Raw genomic sequence first — 23,894 nt, 5'->3', positions numbered from 1 at the left:
TGGGGTCATTTATCCCTCAACTCCTGCTGCTCACATGCACAAGCCGCTTTATTGCGATTAAAAGTCCCAGGGTCCCAGTCCCTTGCCCACGTAAGCAGGAGTTCAGCACCTTGGAAATCCAGCCATAGATTTACAATGCCTCCGACTCTCGAGTCACTGGAAGATGCAGGGATATGCAACTGTAAGAGACCCCCATCTTCAGCAGAGCCATCCTCACTTCCATTCCTACACGAGGATGTGGCTCTTCTGCCCTATGCTGGCTAGGTGCTAGGAGTGGCTAAAACGAGGTCCCTATTACTAGGTCTAATGATAACTCCAAGTGGGAGCCGAAGTACCCAGCCATTCTTTGGTGCATGTCACACCTACCCTGGTGTCCAGGTTCCCTGTGTAGCTCATTGCTACCCTGTCGTTTTGGGGCAGCTGCAAGTCTGGGAGGCACTAGAGTTTTCTTCTCCTATTTGTCCATTAAATGCTTGGTTATTTCCCACATCCAAAGCTGCCTGAATCAGGGGTGCTTGCTGTGGTAAGGCTGCTGCAGTTCCTTCGGAATCCAGGCTTGTTGTTGGGGATAATGAATCACTGCATTCGTCAGCATATAACTATTGTAAATAGTGGATCAATATTTAGATCACTTTTGCTGTTCATTACTTCATTATTCGCTGTGTCTGTGCACAGAGCAAGTATCAATATCAGAAAGGCCAGGCAGTTAATTACTGCATTGAAACGAGTCTCTGAAATCTCAGCTCCAGCCTCATATGTTATCAAAATGTTTCAAAGGCTTCTGCTGAGATTCAGTAGCCCAAAAAAAAGGCAGCTGAGCTGGAGCAGAGATCAGGGACCCAGCTTCTGGGTAGCATCGGGGAACATAGCAGTTACCAGACTTGATCAGACTCAGCTCCATCTAGCCAGCATCCTGTCCCCAACAGTGTCCGGCTCCAGCTACTGGAGAGGAAGGTGCAAGAAATACTGCAGTGATGGGATAACTTGCCCCTGGGGGAAGTTTCCGCCTGACTCCTATTAGTCAGAGTTGGGCTCATGCCCTGAAGCAGGCAGGGGGTTTAGCTCTCCCAAAACTTTTGCTGTCTTCGCTGTTGTAACTCTGCATAGTCTCGATTTTATTTTTCATGTAAAGGCCCAATTTTTTTTGATCCTGCTAAATATGATATCTTGTGGCAATGGATTCCCCAGGCTAATAGTGCACTTGATCATAATGCCTACCACACTCAGGTTGGTTTAAAAATATTCAGTGGAGACCTCTACAAAATATATAACTAGAGGTTATATAGAATTTTTCACCCGAAGATCTCAAAGTGCTTCACAAAGGAGATGGGCATCATTATCCCCACTACACGGAAGGGGGCTGAGGCATGGAGAAGGGAAAGTCACGCAGCAAACCAGTGGAAGAGCTGGGACTAAAACCCTGCTCTCTTGAGTCTCGAATCCAGTGTCCTGTCCTCTAGGCAACAGCCTCTAATGCCCTGAAAATCATCTTACCTTTCCTTCCCTCCCCACATTCCAATGAGGAAGGAGGGCCCAGCATTTAGGTCATAAGCCTGAAATGTGGGAGACCCAGGTTTGATTCTCTGCTTTACAGCAAACTGTCTTTGTGACCTGGGGCAAGTTATTTAACCTCTTTGTGCTTCAGGTCTCTGGCTGCACAATGGGTCGCCACCTCACAGGGGCATGGTGACGATAAACACCTAGAAGACCAAGAGGTGCCCAGATACTGCAGGGCTGGGCAGCTGCATAAGTACCACAGACAAGTCAGCATGGTCACCGCCTCACCCTCCTTTTGTCTCTCTTGCCCCTGCAGGTGAAAAGCCTTTTGAATGCAAGCTGTGTCACCAGAGGTCCCGAGATTACTCTGCCATGATCAAACATCTCAGGACCCACAACGGCGCTTCCCCCTACCAGTGCACTATCTGCCTGGAGTACTGCCCCAGCCTGTCTGCCATGCAGAAACACATGAAGGGCCACAAGCCAGAGGAGATCCCCCCTGACTGGAGAATAGAGAAGACCTATCTCTACCTTTGCTATGTTTAAGGGACATGGAGGGGGAAGATTGAAGTCAGGAAGGCCTGGGCAAAAAAATGCATCATCCATGGCCTTTTATTCTGTTGTTGTTTACTAAAAGGGTTCTCCGTTTTTGTTTCTGGCTCATGAGGTGTTTGTGTGGGGGAGGGGGAATAATTCCCTTTTAATTTGGGGGTTCTCTGTGCAGTCAATGAGAAAAAGCATCAGAATCGAGCCATAGCCAAATATCTGCTTGTGTTTTGTGACAATGCACGTCAAGGGCTTTGGAAAGAGCAGGTGAAATGTCACTGTAGGGGAGGGGAAGGGGCAGTCCCGGTGCAAGCTTTGGAGTCTGAGATTTTGGAGTTTGAATTTTTTGTCCTGTTTGTGCCACATTTGTTTACTTAATTCAGGCCTCATCTACATTTAAAAACGAGGGCAGCCTAGCTACATTGCTTAGGGCTGTGAAAAATTTTGCACCCTGAACATTGTCGTTAGGGTGACCTAGCCCCTGGTGTGGATGTAGCTAGGCTGACCGAATTCTTCCATCGACCCGCCTGTCGGAGAGATGGATTAACTATGGCAACAGAAAAACCCCTTCTGTGGCTGTAGCAGCTGTAATGTCAGACATGCCCTCAGTCACCAGCTTTATTCAGCTGCCTCTTGTGCAGCCTCACCAGTAGGTGGCAGTGTAACGCCTATTGTTAAAATCCCCCTCGGAGGATTCCCCCCAAATTAGATCGAACGACCCAGTTTTGGGGGTACCCAGAAATACCAGGGCAGATGATGCGCAGCACGACGGGCTGGATGATCTGGAAGTTAGTTAGTCGTGCTAATAATGTGGCAGGTTACAATGCAGTCCAGATTTCCCCAAGTAACTAGTGATTTGGGGAGCCTTGGTGTTTTTGCTTCCTGACCTGAGACACCCTGAATTTCAGAACATGCTGATCAGCCTCGTCGGTGGCTCCAGCCAGGCAGCTGGAATCACTAGTCAGTCTGGCACAGCTTGGCGTAAGTAAAGGCACAACCGGAATTTTCCTCAGGAGGGGGCCCAGGGAGATGACCCCTTTGGAGCCGGCATCTGTCCCAGGTGGAGAAGATGGTGGGCTATAGTGCCCGTAGGCACAGCTTGGTATCTCAGAGAGCAGAGCCAGCAACAGGCAAGTTTTTGTGGCGTTGCAGCTAGGGGAGGAAGTAGTGGGATGTGCCAGGGCAGGGTGCATCCCAGGCAGCAGGAAGGGGCGGGGAGGTACCATGCAGCCCTGTGGGCATCGTGTGCCCCCAGTCCCCATGAAAAGCCCTGGCATCAAGGCTGCACACACACCGCCACTCGGGAAGTGCCGGGGCCTCCCCTCCCAGCCAGCAGCACCAGGACTCTGGCCGGGGTTCCCCCATTGGGCACCCCACCCATTACCTCCTGGGTGCATGGCAAGTCCCTGGCTGCAGGCCCCCCCTGCACTGCTATCTGGAGCATGGGTGGCCATAGCTGGGTCTCTGCTCAGATCCGCCAAGGGAAAGCTGTCCCCCTGGCCCATGTTGCGACCGCTTGAGCATAAGTAAAATAAACCTGAACTTTGCTACAGTCCCCCCCACCCCCCACCCCTGGGCTGCTGTGTTTCAGAGGGCAGATAGTTATCCTGCTGTATAGGATGGGTAGGGTGACTTCTCAACCTAGTGTGGAGCATGCCTTCAGAGTGCCCCCTCAATCAGACTCCTCAGCTAGCAAAGTTCTTGTCACGTTACCACTTGGAACTATCAGAAACTGACAGCTGTTGAGTCTCTCATTCATGCACAGAAAGTTGCCCTAGATATTTTGATCAATGTCACTACTCCTCTTATGGCCAAGTCTGTTGGTGCTGGTGGTTGTCCCACTATAATAAAAGCTACTTGGGTATTTTGGGCCAACGCCAGTCTGTTCAAGAGCTTAGAACTTGGCTGCAAAAATTGCCTCTAGGCTGCAACCCTCTCTCCTGACCAAAGACCTTTCTATGCATTTTTTTAATTTTATTTTATTTTTAGGGGAGGGAATTAGAACCAGATGGAAAGGGCAAAATCTTTCAGCCTGGTTGTCAAATCCCAGCTGTTGGACAAGTGTGTCTTCAGATGAGGGAGTCACAGTTCAAGATGCTCTTAAACTGCCCCCTGGTGCCTGGGCATTGCCAGGGGTCTGAAGGAATGATGAGTGAGCTCGTATTCCCTTCTCCTGCAAACACATGCAATATATCCCCCTGGCTTGCAATGCATTACAGTGACTCAGGCTGGTTAAATGCTAACCTGTCAGCTTGACCTAAATTTGTCAGAGATTTGAGGATTGGGGAGTAATTCACAAGTTCAGGCAATGGATTTTGTATGTATCATGCTGCTCAGTAGCTTACTTTTGAGTCTCCGTTTATGCCACGCCTTGCAATTCAACAGTGCTCTTCTTTTTTGAAGTAAGAGTCCTTCAGAAACCATCCCGTCTGGCTGCAAGAGCTTTGCTCTGAATGGGGAGATGCGTTTGGTTTTGGGTTTTTTTCCACGTTTCATAACAGAAACATACCAATTATTTTTTTTGCTCAGCCCTCTGTCCAGGAAACTATGAAGGAGTGAATTGTAAAAGACGGATTTTCTTTGTTTGGCTTGGGGGCTTTCGTTTTTGTTTTAATTTGAATATTTCTGTTTAGCACATTTTACTTGAAATTACCTCGTTTTTTTGTGACCTCATGAGCTTTTGTTGTTGGGTTTGAGGTTTTTGTTTTGTTAAATGGATAGGTTGTTTAAAAGGCCATGCCGTAGATCGGTGACATGCGATGTAAGAATCGCATGCTCGGTGAGAGTGCAAAAGTGCCACGACAACCGCAGAAGTAATTTTACGGTGGTTTTTGTGCATTATCATTACCAAAATTGGTATTTTTTTAACGGCCTGCCTTGACAGAGCTGGGGTCGTTGATTCTGAAAGCTACCTCTTATGTTTAGTTTTTGTTTTTATTTTGCAGTTATGAAAGCACATTTTGCAATATTTGTGTTCGCTTTGTGATGTCATTTCAAGTTTCATCTCATGCTTTACTTGCAATTGTATATTATTTTGTAACTTAGCTGCATTTATATTAAACAAAAAAAAGTTAGGGAGCGTTTTGTAGATGGAAGTAAAGGGAAAAAAAGAGGGGTGTTATACTGCTGTGCCCTCCCTACCCCTAACCTTGTCTCAACTGTCGGGAAAAATTTGAAGGCCTTAAAACTGGGGGAAATAACTTCATTTGACAGTGGAGCAGGTAACTTACCGTTTAGTGAAGATTTAGTGCTTTGAAAAGGAAAGAGTTAAACTTGAATATGTGAATAGAACAGTAGAGTCTTGTTTATAATGTGAAAAATGTGAGTATAAAATCACTTAGGGCAGAACTTGGATAAATAAATATGCACTAACGCATCAATGTTGCGTTAGCTAGCGATGGCCATGAGATAATCTTCGTCTCAAAACTAAACGTGATGTCAAAAATATTTAAGGTATTCCACAAAATGAATCCATTCTTCACATCCACCCTGTCCCCCGTTCACCAAGCTGAAAGGGTTGAACTGATATTTACAAAGTGTAATATTTTTGTAATATTTGTTAGTCCCTGTGTCTGTTTCCACAGGACTTTGCCCTTCCTTTTGTAATGTGAACAGGAATTGTGTGTGTGTGCGTATGCGTGTGTGTGTGTATGTGTGTATGCTTTTTGTGCGTGTGATTGTGTATTAAATCATGCAGTATTGTTGTAATCCAGCGTTGCAGCCTTGGATAGTACTAAATCAAAATATTGCAACTTCAAAATCACACGCAGGAAACGTATGCAAATGTGCGTGTCAAATGCAGATTTCTTACATCTGCTAACAGAAGCTTGAGGTAGAGTGGGGAACAGGCAGTACTGTAGGTATTGGTGACTTAACAATAATTTCTTTTTATTGTTTGGAGTTACATTACTCCTCAACAACCATCATTTGTATTTACTGTTATCTGCAGAGAAGCAAATTCTTCCTCAACCCGCCAATCTAAAAAATATTATTTGCTGTTGAATATTAGAGGATATGTGGAGGCAGTTCAGATGCATCAGGGCCAGAGAACCAACATGTACAGAAGTAGACAGGGTGACAGACTTCACATGGAGCTCAGGCAAACACAAACAGGTCTGGAATTTAGGATGAATCTAGCTGCGTGCTCCTCCCTTCCATTAGAGAGCACAATCTTACGGGGTGGGCAGGGGGAACAGGGGAATATATTGTGTGCAGTTCTATCTTCAGAGCAGCATCACTTCTTTGCTCTGTTGGCCAGGTCAGTAATTTCCGTTTTAGATAGTCAGTTAACATTTTGAGCACGGCTTATCACAATATATAGTACTCTTTGTGAATTAGAATTGCAACTGCCTTAAACAGTTCTTTCAAAACTTCTTCAGATGCAAAGCAGAAAGCTGGCTATATGCGCACTCCTTACTCTGTTCATATCATCCATTTTGAACTTATACCTGTCTGTATCTGGTGATGTTTTGGGAATAAAAGTAGTGTTGTGTCTCAGTTCACACCATTAAGATCCTTTTTATGCATTATATATATAAAAAGCATACACGTATGTGCACACGCACACAGAGGATTGATAATATCTTTGCTGCTTTGTGTTGGGAATGGGAAGCAGAACAGATGCTGATTTAGTACAATCCAGGATGTAACTCTGGAGAATGGCTTGTTTAATCTTTGTGCCTGAGAACAGTTTTTTCACATTTAAAAGAAAAAAAAATTGCTGCGATTTCTCACAAGTATATGGTACCTTTTTGCAGTAAATTGGTACTGCTGGCTGGGGGGATGTCATGGTACAATGGAACAAACAACCAATTTTCCAACACAATTAATTTATTTTCCATTGGAAGACCTTTCCTTCCCCCTCTCCCCCTGCCCTTGGGTGTTGGCACATTTTGGCTGCACCACCTGGAACTGTGCAAACTGAAGTTTGTTTCCTACCAGACACACACATTTCAAAATCAGGTCACTGGGGTGTTCTAAATTTAAAGACAAGAACTTCTGTTGCGTGAAAACTCATCAGACAAGATGAGAACACTTGATTATTTTTCACTCCACTTACATCTCATTGGTCTCCCCTTGTCCCTCCCCCACCATCCCCCTCATGGGGACATCTGCTTCTGTGGGTGTCATTCCAAGACTGCTTTAACCCATAGGACATAAAAAAGGGTTGACAAAAAGGCAGCAAATTCACCTCCGACATACAGCTTTGAAATATCATTCCAATGAATGTGGCTGATGAGAAGTCTCTGGTCCCATGACATCCTTCCACACTGAGTACCAACCTTTTGGTGTGCATCATAGTATTTGTTTCACATAGTGTTATGTATGCATGATCTTTTAAGGCTAAGAAGCCATGGTAAAGCTCCATGACATCTATCCATATATATATTATTATATATATGTATATTATAGCACTGAGGACCAACTGCCCTGCCGGACCAAGCAAACGAAGGCTTGTTTTCATTGCTTGTCTTTTTATGTCGTGACAGCACAAGTGCCAGTCTGATCGCTCTGTATTAAAAATGGTGTTTTAATTGATGTTATAGTTCTGTCTACCTCAGCACCTCCTGTTAGCCTAATTTTAGAAGGTGCCCAATTTTCGTTTGTTTTTTTCAGATTATTGGTTACTATTTTTTGTACAAATCTGTTTGTTTTCTCCTTCTGTTCATTTCTTTTGCAGCACTGCTTGCGAGTCCGTTCTCTAGCCACAGATGCAGTTAGCTAAAAATTTAAAAAGGAAAAAAAAATTCCCAAAATGTGATGTCTCCTAGTTGCAGCTCTCCGCATCTGCCTTCGTTCTGTGTAGATTCAGATGCATTTCTTTGTAAAACTTCAGTGTTTCTGACAGAGGAAAAGAAAAAAAGGAAAAAAAATTTACTGCTGCAGGTTTTTTTTCTCTCCATGTGTCACTAAGTGAAGTTCGTGCCTTCTATAGCAAAGAGAATATTTTTTACATCCTACTAACAGTAGATTTTTTTGTAGTGAACATTTTTTGTATTTTTATTTATAAGTCTCATAAGAAAAATAGCAATGTTCAGTTGTATACCTTGAATCTGCAGTTAGAAAAAAAGTTAATAAAGTTAATTCAGTTGTCTCTGCCTGCTGCTTCCTTCCTTCTATTCTTTGCTCAGATGTTTCTCTGGTGAGGAAGAGGAGAAATCCGTCGCATGAGCTAAAATCTTACCTGATCCCCGTTGAACAGGACTGAAATAAGGGGACTGGATTGGAAGGTTGATGCTATTTCCATACAAATGGCCTTCACCTTTCAGAGAGCACTGGAGAGATTTTTGCTTTTTTCTTTACCAGCAGATGTCAGCCTCAAACAGAGCTGAAGTTGGCAGCTGGACTACTGCTGGCTCCCATTTTAACAGGCTCTGTGACTTCTAAAATAAACAAGGATGGTTTGCAGTTCCCCTTCTTGTCTCTGGTGGTTTGGGGGTGAGGGACGGCCTTGAAATAGCTGTGAGATAATACGTGACTGACCTCAACTGCTCTTCTCTGACACAAGTGTTTCCAACATAATAATTACCATGAATCATTTCAAGACAGCTCAATTAGAGAAATAATACTTAGGTCTCATCACCAATATGCTCTCTGCACTGCCCTGCACATGGCCACTTCATATTTCTTCTTCCCATTTCATGAGTGGAGAAAGTGAGTCTCTCACACAGCATAAGGCCATAGATTTTCCAGAGCTGCTAATGATTTTGGGAGCCTCAATTTCTTTATTTTTTTTTCTGCCCAATGAGAGAGACCTTTAAAAGGGCCTGTTTTTTGCCAATGTTCTGAGCACTCACTGTTGTGTTTCAAGATGGGTACCATAAAGCGCTGGTCACTGTTCAAAGTCTTGTCCCCATTGGGGTAGGGATAGCTCAGTGGTTTGAGCATTGGCCTGCTAAACCCAAGGTTGTGAGTTCAGTCCTTGAGGGGGCCATTTGGGGAACTGGGGTAAAAATCTGGGGATTGGTCCTGCTTTGAGCAGGGGGTTGGACTAGATGACCTCCTGAGGTCCCTTCCAACCCTGATATTCTGTGATTGCTATGGAAGCAGGCCCGCAGTTGGAGATGAGGAGGCTACTGTTCAAACCATAGGGGAGTGGGATACCTCGACCATCCATCCAGGTCACATAACAATCAAATTGTGATTGAAATCACTATGGTTTTATCTTAAAGTAAAACAGAGTTGGCGGGTTATTCTCTCATCAAATGCCTTCCCTGTAACTGGACGGTTACATTATAATGGCAATTAAATTTGGAGCACTGCCATACTTATTGCACAGTGCACTGGCCCTTGGCAATGCACGGAAACAATAGAGGCCTTCTGCTCTAATGTTCTTGATCATCACTTATGTATCATGTGCAACTTGAAGCCTCAACCAGCTCCAGCTTCCATTGGGCCAGGCACTGACCGAACAGATAACTGATGGCTCCTGCCCCAACAAACTCACAGTCTGACTTGACTTCCCTCTCCTTTTGCTCCATATCAGCCTTCCACAGGGCTCAAAGGCAGTGGGGTGGGTGCCAACCTGTCTCCTCGGCGGAAGCCCGGCTGCATTGCGGGAAATGTTGGTGAGGAGGAGAATAAGAACCTGCTAAACTTTTGCACCTCAAGAAATACTGCCCCTCCTCCCTTGCAAATGAAGGTGAAGAACCATTACAAAATAGATATTCCTCCTTCATCTGGCCCCCGGGAGCTCAGCTTTGTAGGCCAGGGTTGTGCGGGGGAAGCCAGGGAGTTTCATCACAAACAAGGCTCCTCCCCTCCTAACACAGCTTGCGTCCTGGGTCCACGAGCTAGAATTCCTGCTCCTCGTTTGAGTGGCTGTGTCCCTGGGAACTGTCACTGCTGATACCTCGTTGCCTCTGATATCGTGGCCCCCTTTGTGGTCTCATTAGTGCTAGAAGTTGGGCAAAAAAAACTTGTTGATCTCTCTGAAAGGGCAAGCACCTGCTTATATGGGGAGAGGGAGCGGGGAGTGTTTTTCTTTCGCAATCCCCCCCCAGCTATTGCTCAGCTTTCTCTGCTGCCCCGCACAACATGCTGAGTGTGTATCTCCAATGCACGCACCCTGCCTGAGCAGGCCTACTCTAAGCTTTCTCTTGACAGATGGGAGGGCAGCAAGATTTCCATCTTTAAAACAACATTTAATAGCAGTTTTCTGCCAAATGACATCAAAGCAGAGGCTTAGGTGCTCTGGGTGGGTCATGTGCCCTATGGATATGGGTGAGAAGAGGTGAGTGAATAGCAACCCTGCTGAATAGGCTTTGTGTGACAATGAGGGCTTCCCATCCTTATGTGCTCTTTGACCCAGATATGATCTAATGGATAAAAAGGGGCCCTGACAGCGCGAGCATGAAAAAGCTTTGTGCCCTCCATTAAATCCCTCAAACCATATTGATACAGCCTCAGCGGCTGAGCAGCCAGTGGCTGTGCACAGCTCGGGGGCTGGAAAAGGGAAAGCATTGGAACGTGCAAAGCGCTTGACCAGCCTCAGGAATCCGCTCCCCAAATGTCTGAGTGACGCTTCACGGGGTGTGCAAGGAGAGATTCCTGTCCACTTTGCCAGGGGACACTAAGTCGAGTGACGTCTGCTTTGCAATAACAGCTTATGCCACGTTCGACAGGACGACCCAACAGAAAAACGTGAGTGAGACTCGCTTTCAGTTTACTTTTGCTTGCTGTGGAGTGTGAAAGAGTCCCCCATGTACAGCGCAAAGCTGGCCTGTTCTGCTGAACGTTGGCAGCAGATATAAAACAAAAACAAACCCAGCTTCTCAAGCCACAGCCCTGGGGAGGAGTAAGGTGTCTAGCATGAGGCGTGGACGAGGAGCCCAGGGCTGCCCAGAGAGGGGGGCAAGTGGGGCAATTTGCCCCGGGCCCCGCAGGGGCCCCCATGAGAGTTTTTCAGGGCTCCTGGAGCGGGGTCCTTCACTCACTCTGAGGCCCAGAAAACTCTCGCAGGGCCCAGGCCCCCGGAGCTTCTTCCGCTCCAGGTCTTCGGCGACAATTCGGCAGCGTGGGGTCCTTCCACTCCGGGACCCGCCGCCGAAGTGCTGGGTCTTCGGCGGCAATTCGGTAGCAGGGGTGCCCTGCTGCCGAAGACCCCAGGCCACATGAATCCTCTGGGTGGCCCTGGAGGAGCCAAATGAAAGTTGCACATCTCACGGGCTGTAATAGAAACTTTCTCTTATATTGGAAAGGATGAGTCTGTGGACCCAAGAATAAACACCCGAGGGTAGAATGGATGTTTTGGCCAATGTACAATGGTTCCTGTACTCCAGTTACCTTGCAGTGTTTGCAACCCCATGTCTTCACAAAACATGAGTTAGGGCCCCAGAAATCATGAGATGGTTAAAAATCATGACCTTTTTAACCCAAGGAATATTTGCCTTCAGGTGGTTGACCCTTTGGAGTCTCCTGTGGTCATGTTTTCACACTTTTTCTCTGCACCATAAAAGCTAGAAACATATGTTTTTCAATAAAAGCTGTTTCTTACATAATCACAGAACTCCAGGAGTTGAGACTTTAAGAAAAACACTAAATAGTGCAAGAAACAAATAAACGGAAAGGGCCTGATGCTGCTTTACTCTGAAATCCCTTTTCAGCACCCCAACAGAGTAAAGGGGCCTTAAACTGTGGGAAATTACAGTACTGCCTCCAGGAGGCCCCCTTTATACTGCCAGTGTGCCATAAAGGGGCTTTGGTGTGAACGAGCATCAGGCCCCAAATACTCTGCTGGGTGAGATGCTGTCTAGAGGTGCAGAACCCCAGTGTGTCTAATTTAAAGTGGGGGAAGTGTCCAAGCAGCAATCTAAAGTGCTTTATAAAACTGTTTGTCTGCCAGCTGTCATTTCACATAATGAGGAAACTGAGGCAAGAAGCGGCCAATATTTCAAGTGTTTCTGTTTGGGGGATGCCCAATACAATGCACCTTAGGGTTGAGTTGTCAGCTTGGCCAAGCTCCCAGAGCTGCCATCAGCTTTGATTTGGCCTGGAAGGTGCTCAGAAGCTCTGGATTTCAGGAAGTTGAGGCAAAGCCCCAGAACTGGGAACCTCCTGCAGTCAGACTTGGGAATATCACCATCTCGTTGCCTTGCCCAAGGCTTCCTGGCAGAGCTGGGAACAGACCCCTTAGCCTCTTCAATGGCTCAAACCACTTTAACACGCTCTTCCCATCAGCATGACCCCCCTGGGAGCAGGGAACAGTCTGGCCTCAACCAGGCAGACACGAGTTAAGGCAACAAAAAAGGAGGCTAAAGAGGGGAATTTCATGGGGAAATCTCACAATTGGGCCAGGTTGATTCTTTTTTTTTAGACAGGCTCGATACCCCAGTTCAGCCCCCTCTGTGCAAAGAGGGAGGAAACAGCCCCCGCCTGGTTCCCATCCAACAGGATTATTGGGATCTGGTTAATCCAGTATCAGAATAAACTGATTCCTGGCACTAAATGAGTGAACAGACCAGTGAGGAAATTGGCAGCACAAGGAGGAACAGGACCTCTCCCAGGCAGGCCCTGAGGGAGATGGAGCCGAGAAAGGGCATAAAACCTTGGGGAGATTGTTACAGGAAGGTAACATGGGGAAAGCACTCGGGTGAAGGGAGGGAAGGGTCTGTGGTTTTTGGGTGTGGGGGTGTGTGTACACGCCCACACTTGTCCTCTAAGTGTCTATCCTGAAGGTGGGGGCAAGCATACACACGTGCCCGCCCAGCCTGCACTCCTGCGGGCTGCTTCCCTGTGTGGCTGTCCTTCGGGTGTGGAAGTCTGTGTGCGCGTGCCCGGAGGCCTGCACGCGCCTCGGATCTCAGCCGCCTTAGCTGGCTCTTCTAAATGCATTCTGGGCTCACCAGGGAGCTGAGCAAGTTTGCTTCAATGAAAGTGAACTCGTTCATTTAAACCTGACTATAGAAGTACTCTGGCCCCCTGCTGTGTTAATTATCCTGTAGTTCTAAACTGATTGCTGTACACTAAGCTTAAACCCTCCTTTATTTATTTACTGACTACATTAACAGCAAAGCCTGCACTCCTTTTATCTAGTTGCAAACTCTATGGCATGCTACACTCATGCTCTTATTTAGCTGTTCGATACAATCCCATCATGGGGTGAGGCAGGGACTATAATTAATATATTTTCTCTCTGCTTTTTCCTCCCTCTCGCTCCCTCCCTTCCAGCACAAGGCCCTGGAAAGCAAGAGCAGTGTGGGAAGGCCCCTCGGGGCACTTGGTTAAAAAGCCCCCTGCTCATGCAGGTTTGTGGGGGAACGGGATGCTCCTATAGCCCCTCTGTACTGCTCTCTACAGGCACCACGTATGGGACTTGGTGTCCTCATGGGCAGATAACTCCCCCCGGCTCCATCTCTGGTCTGGAGTGCGAAATCCCAGCTTACCGCTTGAGAGAGTGTCGCTAGGGAGGAAGCTGCCTCTTGGGTAATTAGTGCCAAGCTCTCCCAGCAGAGGGAGCAGCTGCCCAAGCACCTGCCGGGCTGCCGCTGCCTTTGCCTGGACTGGTGCACCGCACGACCCCACGTGCGGTATCCTCGCCAGGGCTCCCGAGCCAATCCGTGGAGTTACGGGAAATTAAAATGCGGTTAAATGTTAATTACGGGGAAGCTCCAGGGCAATTAGTGTCACTTAATGTAAAGTGCTATTTATATTTTAAATGATTGATGAAATACGTAGTCATGATCTTGCGCTCCAGCAAAGCACAGTGTGTTCCAGGGTCCTGCGTTGTTGTAAACAAGGCGAGGAGCATCCTGCCCCAAAATCTATGCCCAGACCGCCCAAAGCGCCCTCCGGGGATTTAGTATCCCCTCTTAACATCTTCCTGCCTCTGTTGGTTGTTGTGTTTCAGTCTTCATGCTGAAGTGTTTGGGGATACCGCCCATGCAAGGCGCTGTGTGAAGTGTGACAGCTTTGTCTCTGCGTGGGAGGCCTGTGCTCAGCACCTTTCACAATCAGGCCCTCGGAGGGAAGGCCAGAATTTCCCGAGTGCCTAGTGATTTTGGGTGCTGAGCAATAGGACACCTGAAAAGGGCAGGTGCTCAGCCTACTTGGAAAACCAGGTCCCCAAGTCGAGTGCCCAAAATCATGAGTCATTTTTGGAAAATCTCGGCCCAAGGACTTGATCCCAAGCTTTGGAGGTTGCTAAATATCAAGTCACACAAGAGTCAGTGGCAAAGAACCCAGGCCTGTCCTCTACCTACCAGTCCATAGCTTCCCCGGAGGTGCCGATAGCCAGGAAAAGAGACCGGTGCCTTGCTGGGAAGGGACAGTGAGAAGAGCTCTCCCCCAGCCCTCTGGCTTTGGGCCTGGCAAGAGAGAATCGTCACCTAGCACGTTAGTGCCATTCTTAGTGCACCGCCCCCCAAATCTTGCTGGATGGTGAGGGGGAGCCCCAGCCTGGCCCCTGCAGCCCAGCACCCCAAAGAGTATTTCCATGGGCCTCAAGCTTCACCACGGCTCCTCGGAGAAAGCTTCCACCTTCCTTGTGGAGTCAGGCAAAAGCCAACGCGAGATGGCACAATTACAGCCCAAGCAAATGGCTGAGCAGGCTGGTTTCCAGCAGGCCTCACTCCCCAGGCTTTAGCCCCCAGTTTATGCTGCGTTAAATCTAGGCTGCAGCCTTCCCTCTCATGTCCCCTTAATTCCACACACACCCCCGCAGCACCGTAATCCACCAGGATCCCCCACACAATGGCTGTAAAATCCTTTGGGCTAGTTAGCCTATTAGCAAAGGTCCTTGGGACAGACGCGCGGCTGCCTTGTGCTGGAAGGAATGCAGACTATTTATACTCCTGCTGGAGTGACCCACATTCCTCCTGGAGACCACCCAGCTCTCCGCACAGCCAGGGGCGCTGAGGGAGGGGGCTCGGGCTCGGTGAAACACCCAGGTCCTTGTGAACACATGCGGGGCTGATGGGTCGGGCCTCCAAGCAGCTCCATGGCACTTGCCACCCTGAGCCTGTTTGTGGGGAGATTGTATTGCTGAGGCCTCTGTGGAGCTGGTTATTGCAGGGTTGCCCTGTGGGGTACACGAGCTGGTTTGTTTATTGTGGGGTGGCCCTGTGGGCTACCTGAGCTGCAGAGGCTAGTGCCGTGTTTTGCCACCAGGCCATAGCGCCCAGCTCTGGCCAGAGCCCCTGGCCAGCTCCAGTGCCCACAGGCACCGCCACAGCCCAGAGTGTTTTCTCTCCTCTGGTCAGTCCCACTGGCACTGCTGCTCCTTTGCTGCTCTCCTGTCCTGCTCCGGAGAAACACTGGGCTCCACTGCCATCGTGTGGGGAAGGAAAGCAATGGTGTGGAAACACTCTGGCCTGTGGCTTGGTGTTTATTAGCATTAACTGACTCAGTGCTCCATTCACATTCCCAGTTAGCTGCTGTTCTGCTGCACAGTTTAGACCCAGCTGCCCCGGAGGCTCAGCCATTCAGCTCTGACTGCAGCATCCAGAGAAATGAGTTTTTCCCACCTCCCCAGGGCTCCTGCAGATTGCAGAGTCGTGGAGGGGGGAAAGGGGCACCCTGCGACCCGGGGTGCAGATTGCAGGGCTGTGAAATGCTCCGGGCTCCGTCGGGGTAGAGGTCTAAGTCTGTGCTGGCTGGGCTGTGGGAGCAGAAAGGAAGCTATGGGGGGCTGAGAGCTAGGGAGGCTGGTGCCTCTGCTCCAGGTTCAGGTGCTTCTTTCAACGGCAACTTTGGCATGCAGGGGGCCACGGCCTCATTGCCTAGAGGAGGCTGGCGTGACCCAGGGATCCATACGTGCTGGAAGTCTGAGGGGCTCGCTGCATAGACCACTCCCCGTCCCACACACAAGTCAACTGGTTCCTTGTGTCCGACAGCTGCAAAGGCTGATGGTTGAAACCAGCTTTCGCACCTTACTCTGGGCCACAGCCAGGCCAGAAACCAGATGGAGAGGGATCCAGGAAACTCTCTGTATCTGGATTGGTGCCCAACTGCTCAGCATCCTGGGACCTTTCTGGACCCGTCAGTCTCTGGATAAAAATGGATCCACCAATAAGATGGGGGGAAAGGCATGATGAAGTTCCCCCTCCCACACCCCCCGTAAATTATAATCTGACAACATTAGCATTGCTGCAGATAATCCCACTGTTGACATGGAAGCCATGAGACCCCCCTAAGCGTGGCTGAGGAGCACAGACCCAAGCAGAGGCTGGTAGATAAGCGGTTAATGCTCTCCTAGCTAGAGGAAGGAGGACAGCTGCTTGCCCTGAGTGCAGAGCTTTTCTGGGTAGCAGGGCTGGGCCGGTTGTGGGCAATTAATCGCCCCTCACTGCCCCTAAGGAAGGGTGCTGTGGGGGGTTGAGTCTGGCAGTGAGCATCAGGGTGCTGGGATTGCTGTGGCACGAGAGGGGAGAATTAGGATACGCTCCCTTTTCCACTGGGCTTGGATGCAGTGAACCACACTAGACTTCTGCTGGTGAGTTTGGCTGGGAGAAGAGTTCTTGGCTCTTAAAAGGTCAGTGGATTTTCTGCTTCGTGGCAAAGACTTTGAAAGCCTGCCTTGCCACACCCACGTTTGGGCTGGGGCTTGTCCCATCGAATCAATATGCTAGAGCCATCGGGTGCTGATGATGTCCCACTCGAGGGCCAGACCTGACACAGACTTTGCATTCTGGTGAGAGTGGAGCAGTCCTGGACAGAAGAGGTGACCTAGATAACGCATTGCTTTAGCCACAGTGGAATCTGGAACAGCCAGTCAGACTTCTGGGTGAATGAGCCTTAACCAGCGACCATTAAAATGCCAGCCACTCAGAAACCAGTTTAACTTTCCAGAAGGCTCTTTGATGGCTGTCTCAGACTGGCTGAAGCCAACTGGAACACACAATGTCAGCCAACTCAGGGCTAAGATATTGCCATGGCAGGTTATGTGAGGATGGTCTAAGATCAGCCCTTGATCAACAGCCTCTGGGAGCTGCTTTACCATGAAGCATTTTCCTATAGCCATTTTGGTTAGAAAGTTAGAAAATTGTTCCCTGGAATGGGGCAGTGGCTAAATTAAATTAGGCTCAACGAGCGACTGGCTCTCTGCTGCACCAACCCCCCTCGGAGAGTGGAGATGAAATCCTTCCAAGCATTTGGCCTAACAGAAAGGAAGTTGTTATAATAGGGACATTGTCGTAGGATCAAGGCTTTGTCTGCTCATTCACGGAGCAGCTGGGAGCGATTATTCTGCGACAATGTTCTGTTCCATCAACATTATGTCCTCATTAAACCTTTATTAGTAGATTAGATTCAGATTTATTGATTTTTTTTTAAAGAGGAAAATCCAGGCTCGTGATCTCAAGGAGATGTCTCCAACTTTCCCTCCGCTTTGAACTTTTCCAAATTGTCTAGAAGAGAAAAGCTTAACCTTGAAGAAAAACACCAGAGCCCCTTGTGCAACTTTGGTGCCTGACTTTCTATGTGGGGCTGCCCTTGCAACAGATATGTGTTAATACCAGAACCGTTTGGCAGTGTTTCAGTAATAACCCTTGTATTGAGGGAGATGCTATGGTCTAGTGGCTTGGACACTGAAGTGGGATGCAGGAGAGTTAGGTCTAATCTCCACACTGTCACTAATGTGGTGATTGTTGTACAAATGAGTAACCTAATGAAGAAAGGTCATTAGTGGTCTCCCTATACAGATGGAGAAATAGAGTGGAGAGGTGACTTGTTTAATGTCACCTGGTGGTCGATAGCAGAGATGATCCACCGGCCCATGCTGATGCCCTTAGTAAAACAGCGTGGTTCCAGTGAGAGCAGTTCCTTGTGGAGAGGGACTGGAGACAATGGTTGTAGCTGTGCGGGGGTTGCATGAGTTATGGGGGAAGGGACGGTGGTTTAAGAAGCAGATGTAGAAGATCAGGGCATGCTCATAGCATGTAGGGGACAGACCCATACAGAGCAAGAGCCCCAAGTGGAGGAACAGGAGGGGGTGAGGTTGTGGGGGAGGAGGATTAGTAGCTGGGAGGGATGAACACCAAGGGGCAGGTTAGAACTCAAGTAGACTGAGCTTGGCATTGGGAGGAAGAGGACAGGGAGCTCATGTCGGATCTTGTTGGCCTTTCCTTTGAGAAAGTCCCTGAAATCTTGCTTGGAGAGGGCCAGGGCCTTGAATTGTAGCTGTAGTGTGTACATAGCTCCTTGCACTGGAGGAACCAACTCCCATCCCCGCTGATAGAGATTCTAGTGGTCATGGGACCACGGGCTGGGGTCACACTTGGGCCAGTCTGACTTGACATCCCTAGCACTGCTGGGGATTCTGGGGTGAGGAGCATGCTCCCTTGGCCACACAGGGCTCATTGGTGAGTGTCCCTGGGAGTGCTACTTGGGAACAAACGCACAGGATGCTTGCTGCTTAAGCAGCAAGGCACAGCCTAATATCACTTCGCCGGGCCCTGAGCCAGCTGTGCTCAGAGATTGCCATGGTCGGGATCTGCTCCAAACACCTTGGTACCATCACCACTCTTGACCCATCTTGAAAGCCTGGGACTCCTAGCATGGGCCGTGAGCCCCAGGAGCCCACAGAACCATCCCAACTCCTTACCCTTCCTTTTGCCATGCCAAGTGCCCTCACTTGCTCTGCCTGCCTCCTTTCTCTGCCCCCTACCAGTTCCCAGCCTGGTGGTTGGGATGAATGGGAATTCCCTGGGGGTGGAGAGCACAGGCTGGGGTTTGGCGTGGGTTCCTACGAGCAGTGGAGGAAGGCTGCTCCGCTCAGAGACCAGCGTGAGAATCAGGCAGTTGGGCAGCAGGGTCCAGCCCAAGCTAGAGCCTGTCCTTGTTCCCTGGCCTCAGTAGGTTTGTCTACACTGCAGCTGGGAACAAGGCACCCAGCCGGGTAGACGCAGACTCAAGATAGCAGTGTGGCCTTTGCTGCGCTAGTGGAGACTCAGGCCAGGCACCAAGCTCAGATCAGGTGTAGCAATGTCCTGCTAGCTTGAGCCCCACTGGGACAAGTGCACCTGCCTGTGCTAGCTTCAAAGGGGAGTTCAGTCTCCGTGGCTCACTCAGCCATTGCTCTTTCTGCTGAGGCTACCAGCGAGGGGGCAGCTGGTGCCTGTCGGGAGGATGGACACCTGCCTGCTGGGTCTGGAGATGAGGCACTCTGAGCACAGGCCAGCACAGAGACTCTCGGGTTGTGAACCTGGCCACACCATACAGCTAAGCAGATCCTTCCCTAAGTAAGCGATTACCAAGATGGACTACATTTTGCAGCTGTAATCCTGCTAGTGATATCATTGTTCCTTGGCTCCAGTCTGAAGAAGGGTGGATTCCTGCCCCTCTGTTTGTTCGGCCGACTTGTCCCACGCAGGAATGGTGGTAGCACATGGCTACGGACTCCTGGCCGGGCCCTCCCGTGTGATGCACGAGGGGCAGGGTTGGATTCTGGCTGAGCCTTGGTTCTTTGAAAGCTTGAGCTGAACATAGACAGCAGCTTTCTCCTGAGTAGGTGTGCGCAGGGCTTGTATCAGAGGCCTTGGTGTGGGTGAGAGGTGCATGGTGTGGCTCTGATTTGTCAGCCCTCTGCAATGGGATTAGCACCTTCCAGAGCCCTGAGACCAAGCAGAACTGACATGATTCCCACCATTTTCTTTCTTTTACCCCAGTGTCTACTAAAAGGTGGGTGAGCGTTCTCCTCCCAGCCCAAGCCCATGTGAGAGGGGCAGCTCCTCAGAGACCTGTAAGCTGCCTCGGGTGGCAGTGGGGATGGGGCCTAAAGCCTATTCAGGAGACATCTGCTTATCCACCATCTGACTTCAGTGGAGTCATTGGCTTTCCTTGTTGCAGCTGTATTGTCTGATTGCATGGACGTACACCTAGAACAGGTGGTTTGGACTCTTCCATCCCTTGCCCCAGATGCCCCGAAGTGGGATACATGCTGGCTGCATAAGCACAGTAAATATTATTTGAGGTTACTCTCGTAGAGCAATCAAGTGGCTTGGCACAGAGCTGGTCTTAGCATTTGAAGGCAGCAGGTGAAACATGCTTCCCCTCCTCCTCCCAAACATTCCTGCCCCACAAAGATCTGGCTTGAGCATTGTGGGACTGGCTAAAGGCTGGTTCCTTGGGTTCTTTCCAGGGTTCCCCCACAGCCATGGGCTTTGCTGGACAGGCAGCACCTGGGGATGTTCCAGTGAGGTGAGTCCCCGGCGACTTCTGCCCAGTCCCCAAAGCACTCGCTCAGGTGGCAATTCTCTGCTGCGCAGGGGAGAGGAGGTTGGAGCCAGAAGGGTGGAATGTGTCCCTGTTCCCATTTTACATGGTTTGTGGGAGGCTAGTGGGAAAGGTGAGTGCCCAAGTAAACAGGAATTAATGGGGGGCTGGGGAAGGAGATTAAAATGTCTATTGTTCTAGTTCATCTATAAAAATATCTCTCCCAGGGTAGCAAATGCAGCCCCCGGAGTCCCAACTCAACCCAGTGCCATGAGAGACCCAGCTGTGGGGGGAGATTGGGGCCTCCTTGTACATCAAGGAGCTAGAGCAGGGTCCGCATGCCCACTCTGGGTATCCGTGTAGACCGTGCAGATGTATAATCCCTGTGGTGGGAGGGCCTGGTTCAGTGGGCCGACTGGATTTGTCCATTGAAGCGTTTGATGTTACATGAAGGCAGCTCATTCCAGAGGATGTTAATTGCCCATTGCAGTGATCAGGTCTGTAGCACCATCGATCTCACCAGGATCAATGGGCTGATTTAGTGTCTTACTAACTCTTTAGCTGGACACCTCATCAATAGCCAGCCACTTACCGACCATCAGCACATTAACACAGGTCATGCTGCCAAGAACCCATTCTGCCCCAGTCCCCAGCTGTCACTCATGGCTGAGTTTTCTTGCAGGTGAAGGCTTCAGGAGGCCATGTGCTCAGTGACCTAAGCTATGGAGCCAGGCCAGCAGCCATCCCACAAATGGAGATGACACCCAGCTGAGACCAGCTCACTGCAGCTTCTCATGGCTCCCCTGGAACAGCTGCTGCCTGCGGACCACGATGCTCGAGAGTGAGCTACATGAGCGCGTGGGGGAGACCCCTGAGGACCTGGAGACTGGATGGGGGATAAGGTGGCAGGCTCAGGTGAGGAAGAAAGGGAATGGATAGGGGGCAGGAGGATCTGGCCCGTGGCCTTGTCTTTGTTAGACAAGGGCCCCCCCCCGGCGTGGCGGACAATGGCTCAGAGTTGTAAGCTATGTCTCTGCAGGAGCACTGTGCTTTCTCCACAAGCAGTGTTCAGCGGCTATGACCCTGGAGCACTGACAGCATCAGGCAGCCCTGGGAGCTCAATTGCCTGAGGACTCTTTTTGCCTGTCTGATTTCTGCCTTGTGCCCAAGGTGAGGAATGTCGGAGGCATATGAGGCTACTCATGTACCAGGTGATCAGCAGACAGTCGCCCACTCCTCAGGGCATAGCTTTGAAAGGCTGGGGTTTTGGCATAACCTGAGCTGGGGAATTTGCATTCACCTCCCCCTAGAGATGCCCCAGGATAACTGCTTCACGCTGTTCTGTTCCTGTCTGGACCGTTGTTCAGTATAGTCCTTTTGAGCTGCCAGGTCTTGCATCTATCACATCTGCCCCCTTAAGAGGTTACACAGGATTCCCGGCCCACAATAATATGTAAACCACTCACTTAATACAATAGGTCCCAGAGATACTTACATGGATTTCAGTAAGGTCTCCCAAGGATATGGCAGGAATTTACCATACTTGTCACATTCTCTTCAGCCTAGAACGCTAGGACAAACTAGAGTGTGCATCTGGAAACAAGAGCAGGCATTTCCTTTCATCTCTAGCCTTTTTGGAGATAGCCATGGTTCTGGGGGCTCAAATACGTGGCCAGCGGAGTGAGCCGTGGATGAGGCTTCACAGCATCTAACTGATACATCCCTATGTCAAGGGCAAATGGCAACAGTCTTCCTGGAACTCTGGGAAGTTTGACAGACCCTGAAAGGGCCCGAGCTCATTCATTCTTGTTCCTTCTACTGCCCCCCTGCCCAGAAGTGTGTGCATGGATCTGAGTGGGCTCTAGTGACTCATGTCCTTTGGAGTCTTGGCACAGCTCAGTGGAATTACCTCCTCAACCCAGGGCAGCATCGCACCTTGGCCCCGAAGGAGATGGAGCGTGATCCTGTCAGTCCTCTGATTTGTTAAGCTGAGCCTGTCATCACTCTATTAGTGCTTTCCAGCTACCGTACAGCAGAGTGGGAGTCTGAAGGGGTTTTGTCGGCCAAGCACGCAATACAGGCAGGCGGGGGAAAGAAACATGCAAAGCCTGGTGAGCAGCTGGTTCTGATGAAATGGCAGGCAAGAGAGGGTCAGAAACTGGCCCAGGTGCTTTATTCTGTGCTGATGGAGTTAGTGAGAGCACCCACAGGACTGCCGCTGAAGCGAATGAAGTGAAGGGAAGGAAGGGACACTTGGGAAGGAACTGGGCTAGCTATGCAGGCAATAATAGATGCTAGGTGGAGTCGGTGAACAATGAAGAGCACTAAGATGGGACAATGGGAGGCAGGTCCTATGCTCCCCATTCCCACCTTGCTCCATTTCTTCCTGCATTGGCCCCAGCGTTGCCGCCACTTGGTCACCGGAATGTCTAGTCCCCTCCACCTCACTCCCCATCCCACCACATAGCCTCACCCCTTATGGCTGCAGAAGGCAGATCTTTGAATCAGCCTTGTGAGACAACATGTAGATAGAAAGCCCTGTCTCCAGGGACTACAGAAGTGACCTGTGGCTGCAGGAGGCTCAGTGTTTCTGGATCCATGAGAATTAAGTATTGTGTCCTCCAGCTTGGTCCTGATCTCGCCCAGCCTCTGCTCTTCTCTCCTTCATGGCCAAAGCAGGTCATTTCACTGTCTGTGCTTGTGGGGTAGGAGCTCCAGGGCCATGTGCCATTCAGGCTTTAGTATAAAGCCCAAGGATCCCTCTAGTGAGGGTGGGAGAGGGGGTGACACTGTGGTGGCCTGGGTTACATGTGTGAAGTGTGCACTTGGGGCTCTGCTGTGCCAATGCTATTAGGCAGCACTGGGCAATGTGCCAGGTGGCAGAGGGGCAGGAATGGTGGAAGTGACAGCACAGTATTGACCCCAGTCTATGTGGCTTTGAACTCCTGGCCTTCAGCGTCCACCTGTGCACATCACTATGTGGATTTCATGTCCTACAACAGAATCAATGGGCAAAGAGAGCTGCTGGGATAAGCTGACCAAGGAGCACAGAGCAGATGGAAGTAGTGACGTTCAAGTGGTCTCCCCATGGCCAGCACCTCCACAGCCACCCCAAGGGCTTATTCAGATTGTGGTCACACTGAGGAACCCCAGTCCTGGACCAGGAGACCACTGGGCTAGGTGCATGAAAAGTTGGTCCCTGCTTTCTACCCCTGTGCCCAGCAGTGTGTGAGCCTGACACAGTCAGCACCATGTCAGTGGGCTGCTGCCTTAATTTGGCTTAAAGGGAAGGAGCAAGAGTCTCCTCGGGAAAGTTGAGAAGCATTTAAACAGCCCTTCCTTCCTCCCGGCCACACCCAGCCTTCAATCCCTGCTCTTCTCCTGTGGGCTCTGTCCCTGGTGCTGAACACTCCTGGCTCACTCTTTACTCCAGTGCCAGTCATGTAGGGCAGGATGTGCGAATGTGTTCAGCATTGGACTCTCTCTGCTCCCATGGGAGCAGGGTTAGGCCACTGCTGAGTGCCCTTGCTGGAGACATTTTCCAAATATCCTACCATGCTTTCCTGGGGTCACCTTGCCGAGTGGATTTATCCAACTCCCACGTGCCATTACATGAAGTCACACTCTGTCCTCTTCATTTTAGTGACTGAAACATCCAGTTTATTTAGTTTTCTGAGATCTCTTGGGTAGGACCATTGAAA

General features: G+C 49.7%; 1 protein-coding gene across 4 annotated transcripts in view; it reads left to right on the top strand.

Annotated features, from left to right (window-relative positions):
* Positions 1–8,307, top strand: part of ZBTB16 (zinc finger and BTB domain containing 16) — a 173,598-nt gene extending 165,291 nt beyond the window's left edge. For all 4 annotated transcript variants that reach the window (XM_030538387.1, XM_030538390.1, XM_030538389.1 and 1 more), the window contains exon 7: positions 1,814–8,307. In XM_030538387.1, coding sequence (XP_030394247.1) covers positions 1,814–2,043 — 230 coding nt within the window. In that variant the 3' untranslated portion in view covers positions 2,044–8,307. The remainder of the gene's footprint in view (positions 1–1,813) is intronic.
* The last annotated feature ends 15,587 nt before the right edge of the window (positions 8,308–23,894 follow it).

The sequence above is a fragment of the Gopherus evgoodei genome, chromosome 19 (genome assembly GCF_007399415.2).
Source record: "Gopherus evgoodei ecotype Sinaloan lineage chromosome 19, rGopEvg1_v1.p, whole genome shotgun sequence".
NCBI lineage: Eukaryota > Metazoa > Chordata > Testudines > Testudinidae > Gopherus > Gopherus evgoodei.
This window is presented reverse-complemented; position numbering and strand designations above follow the sequence as displayed.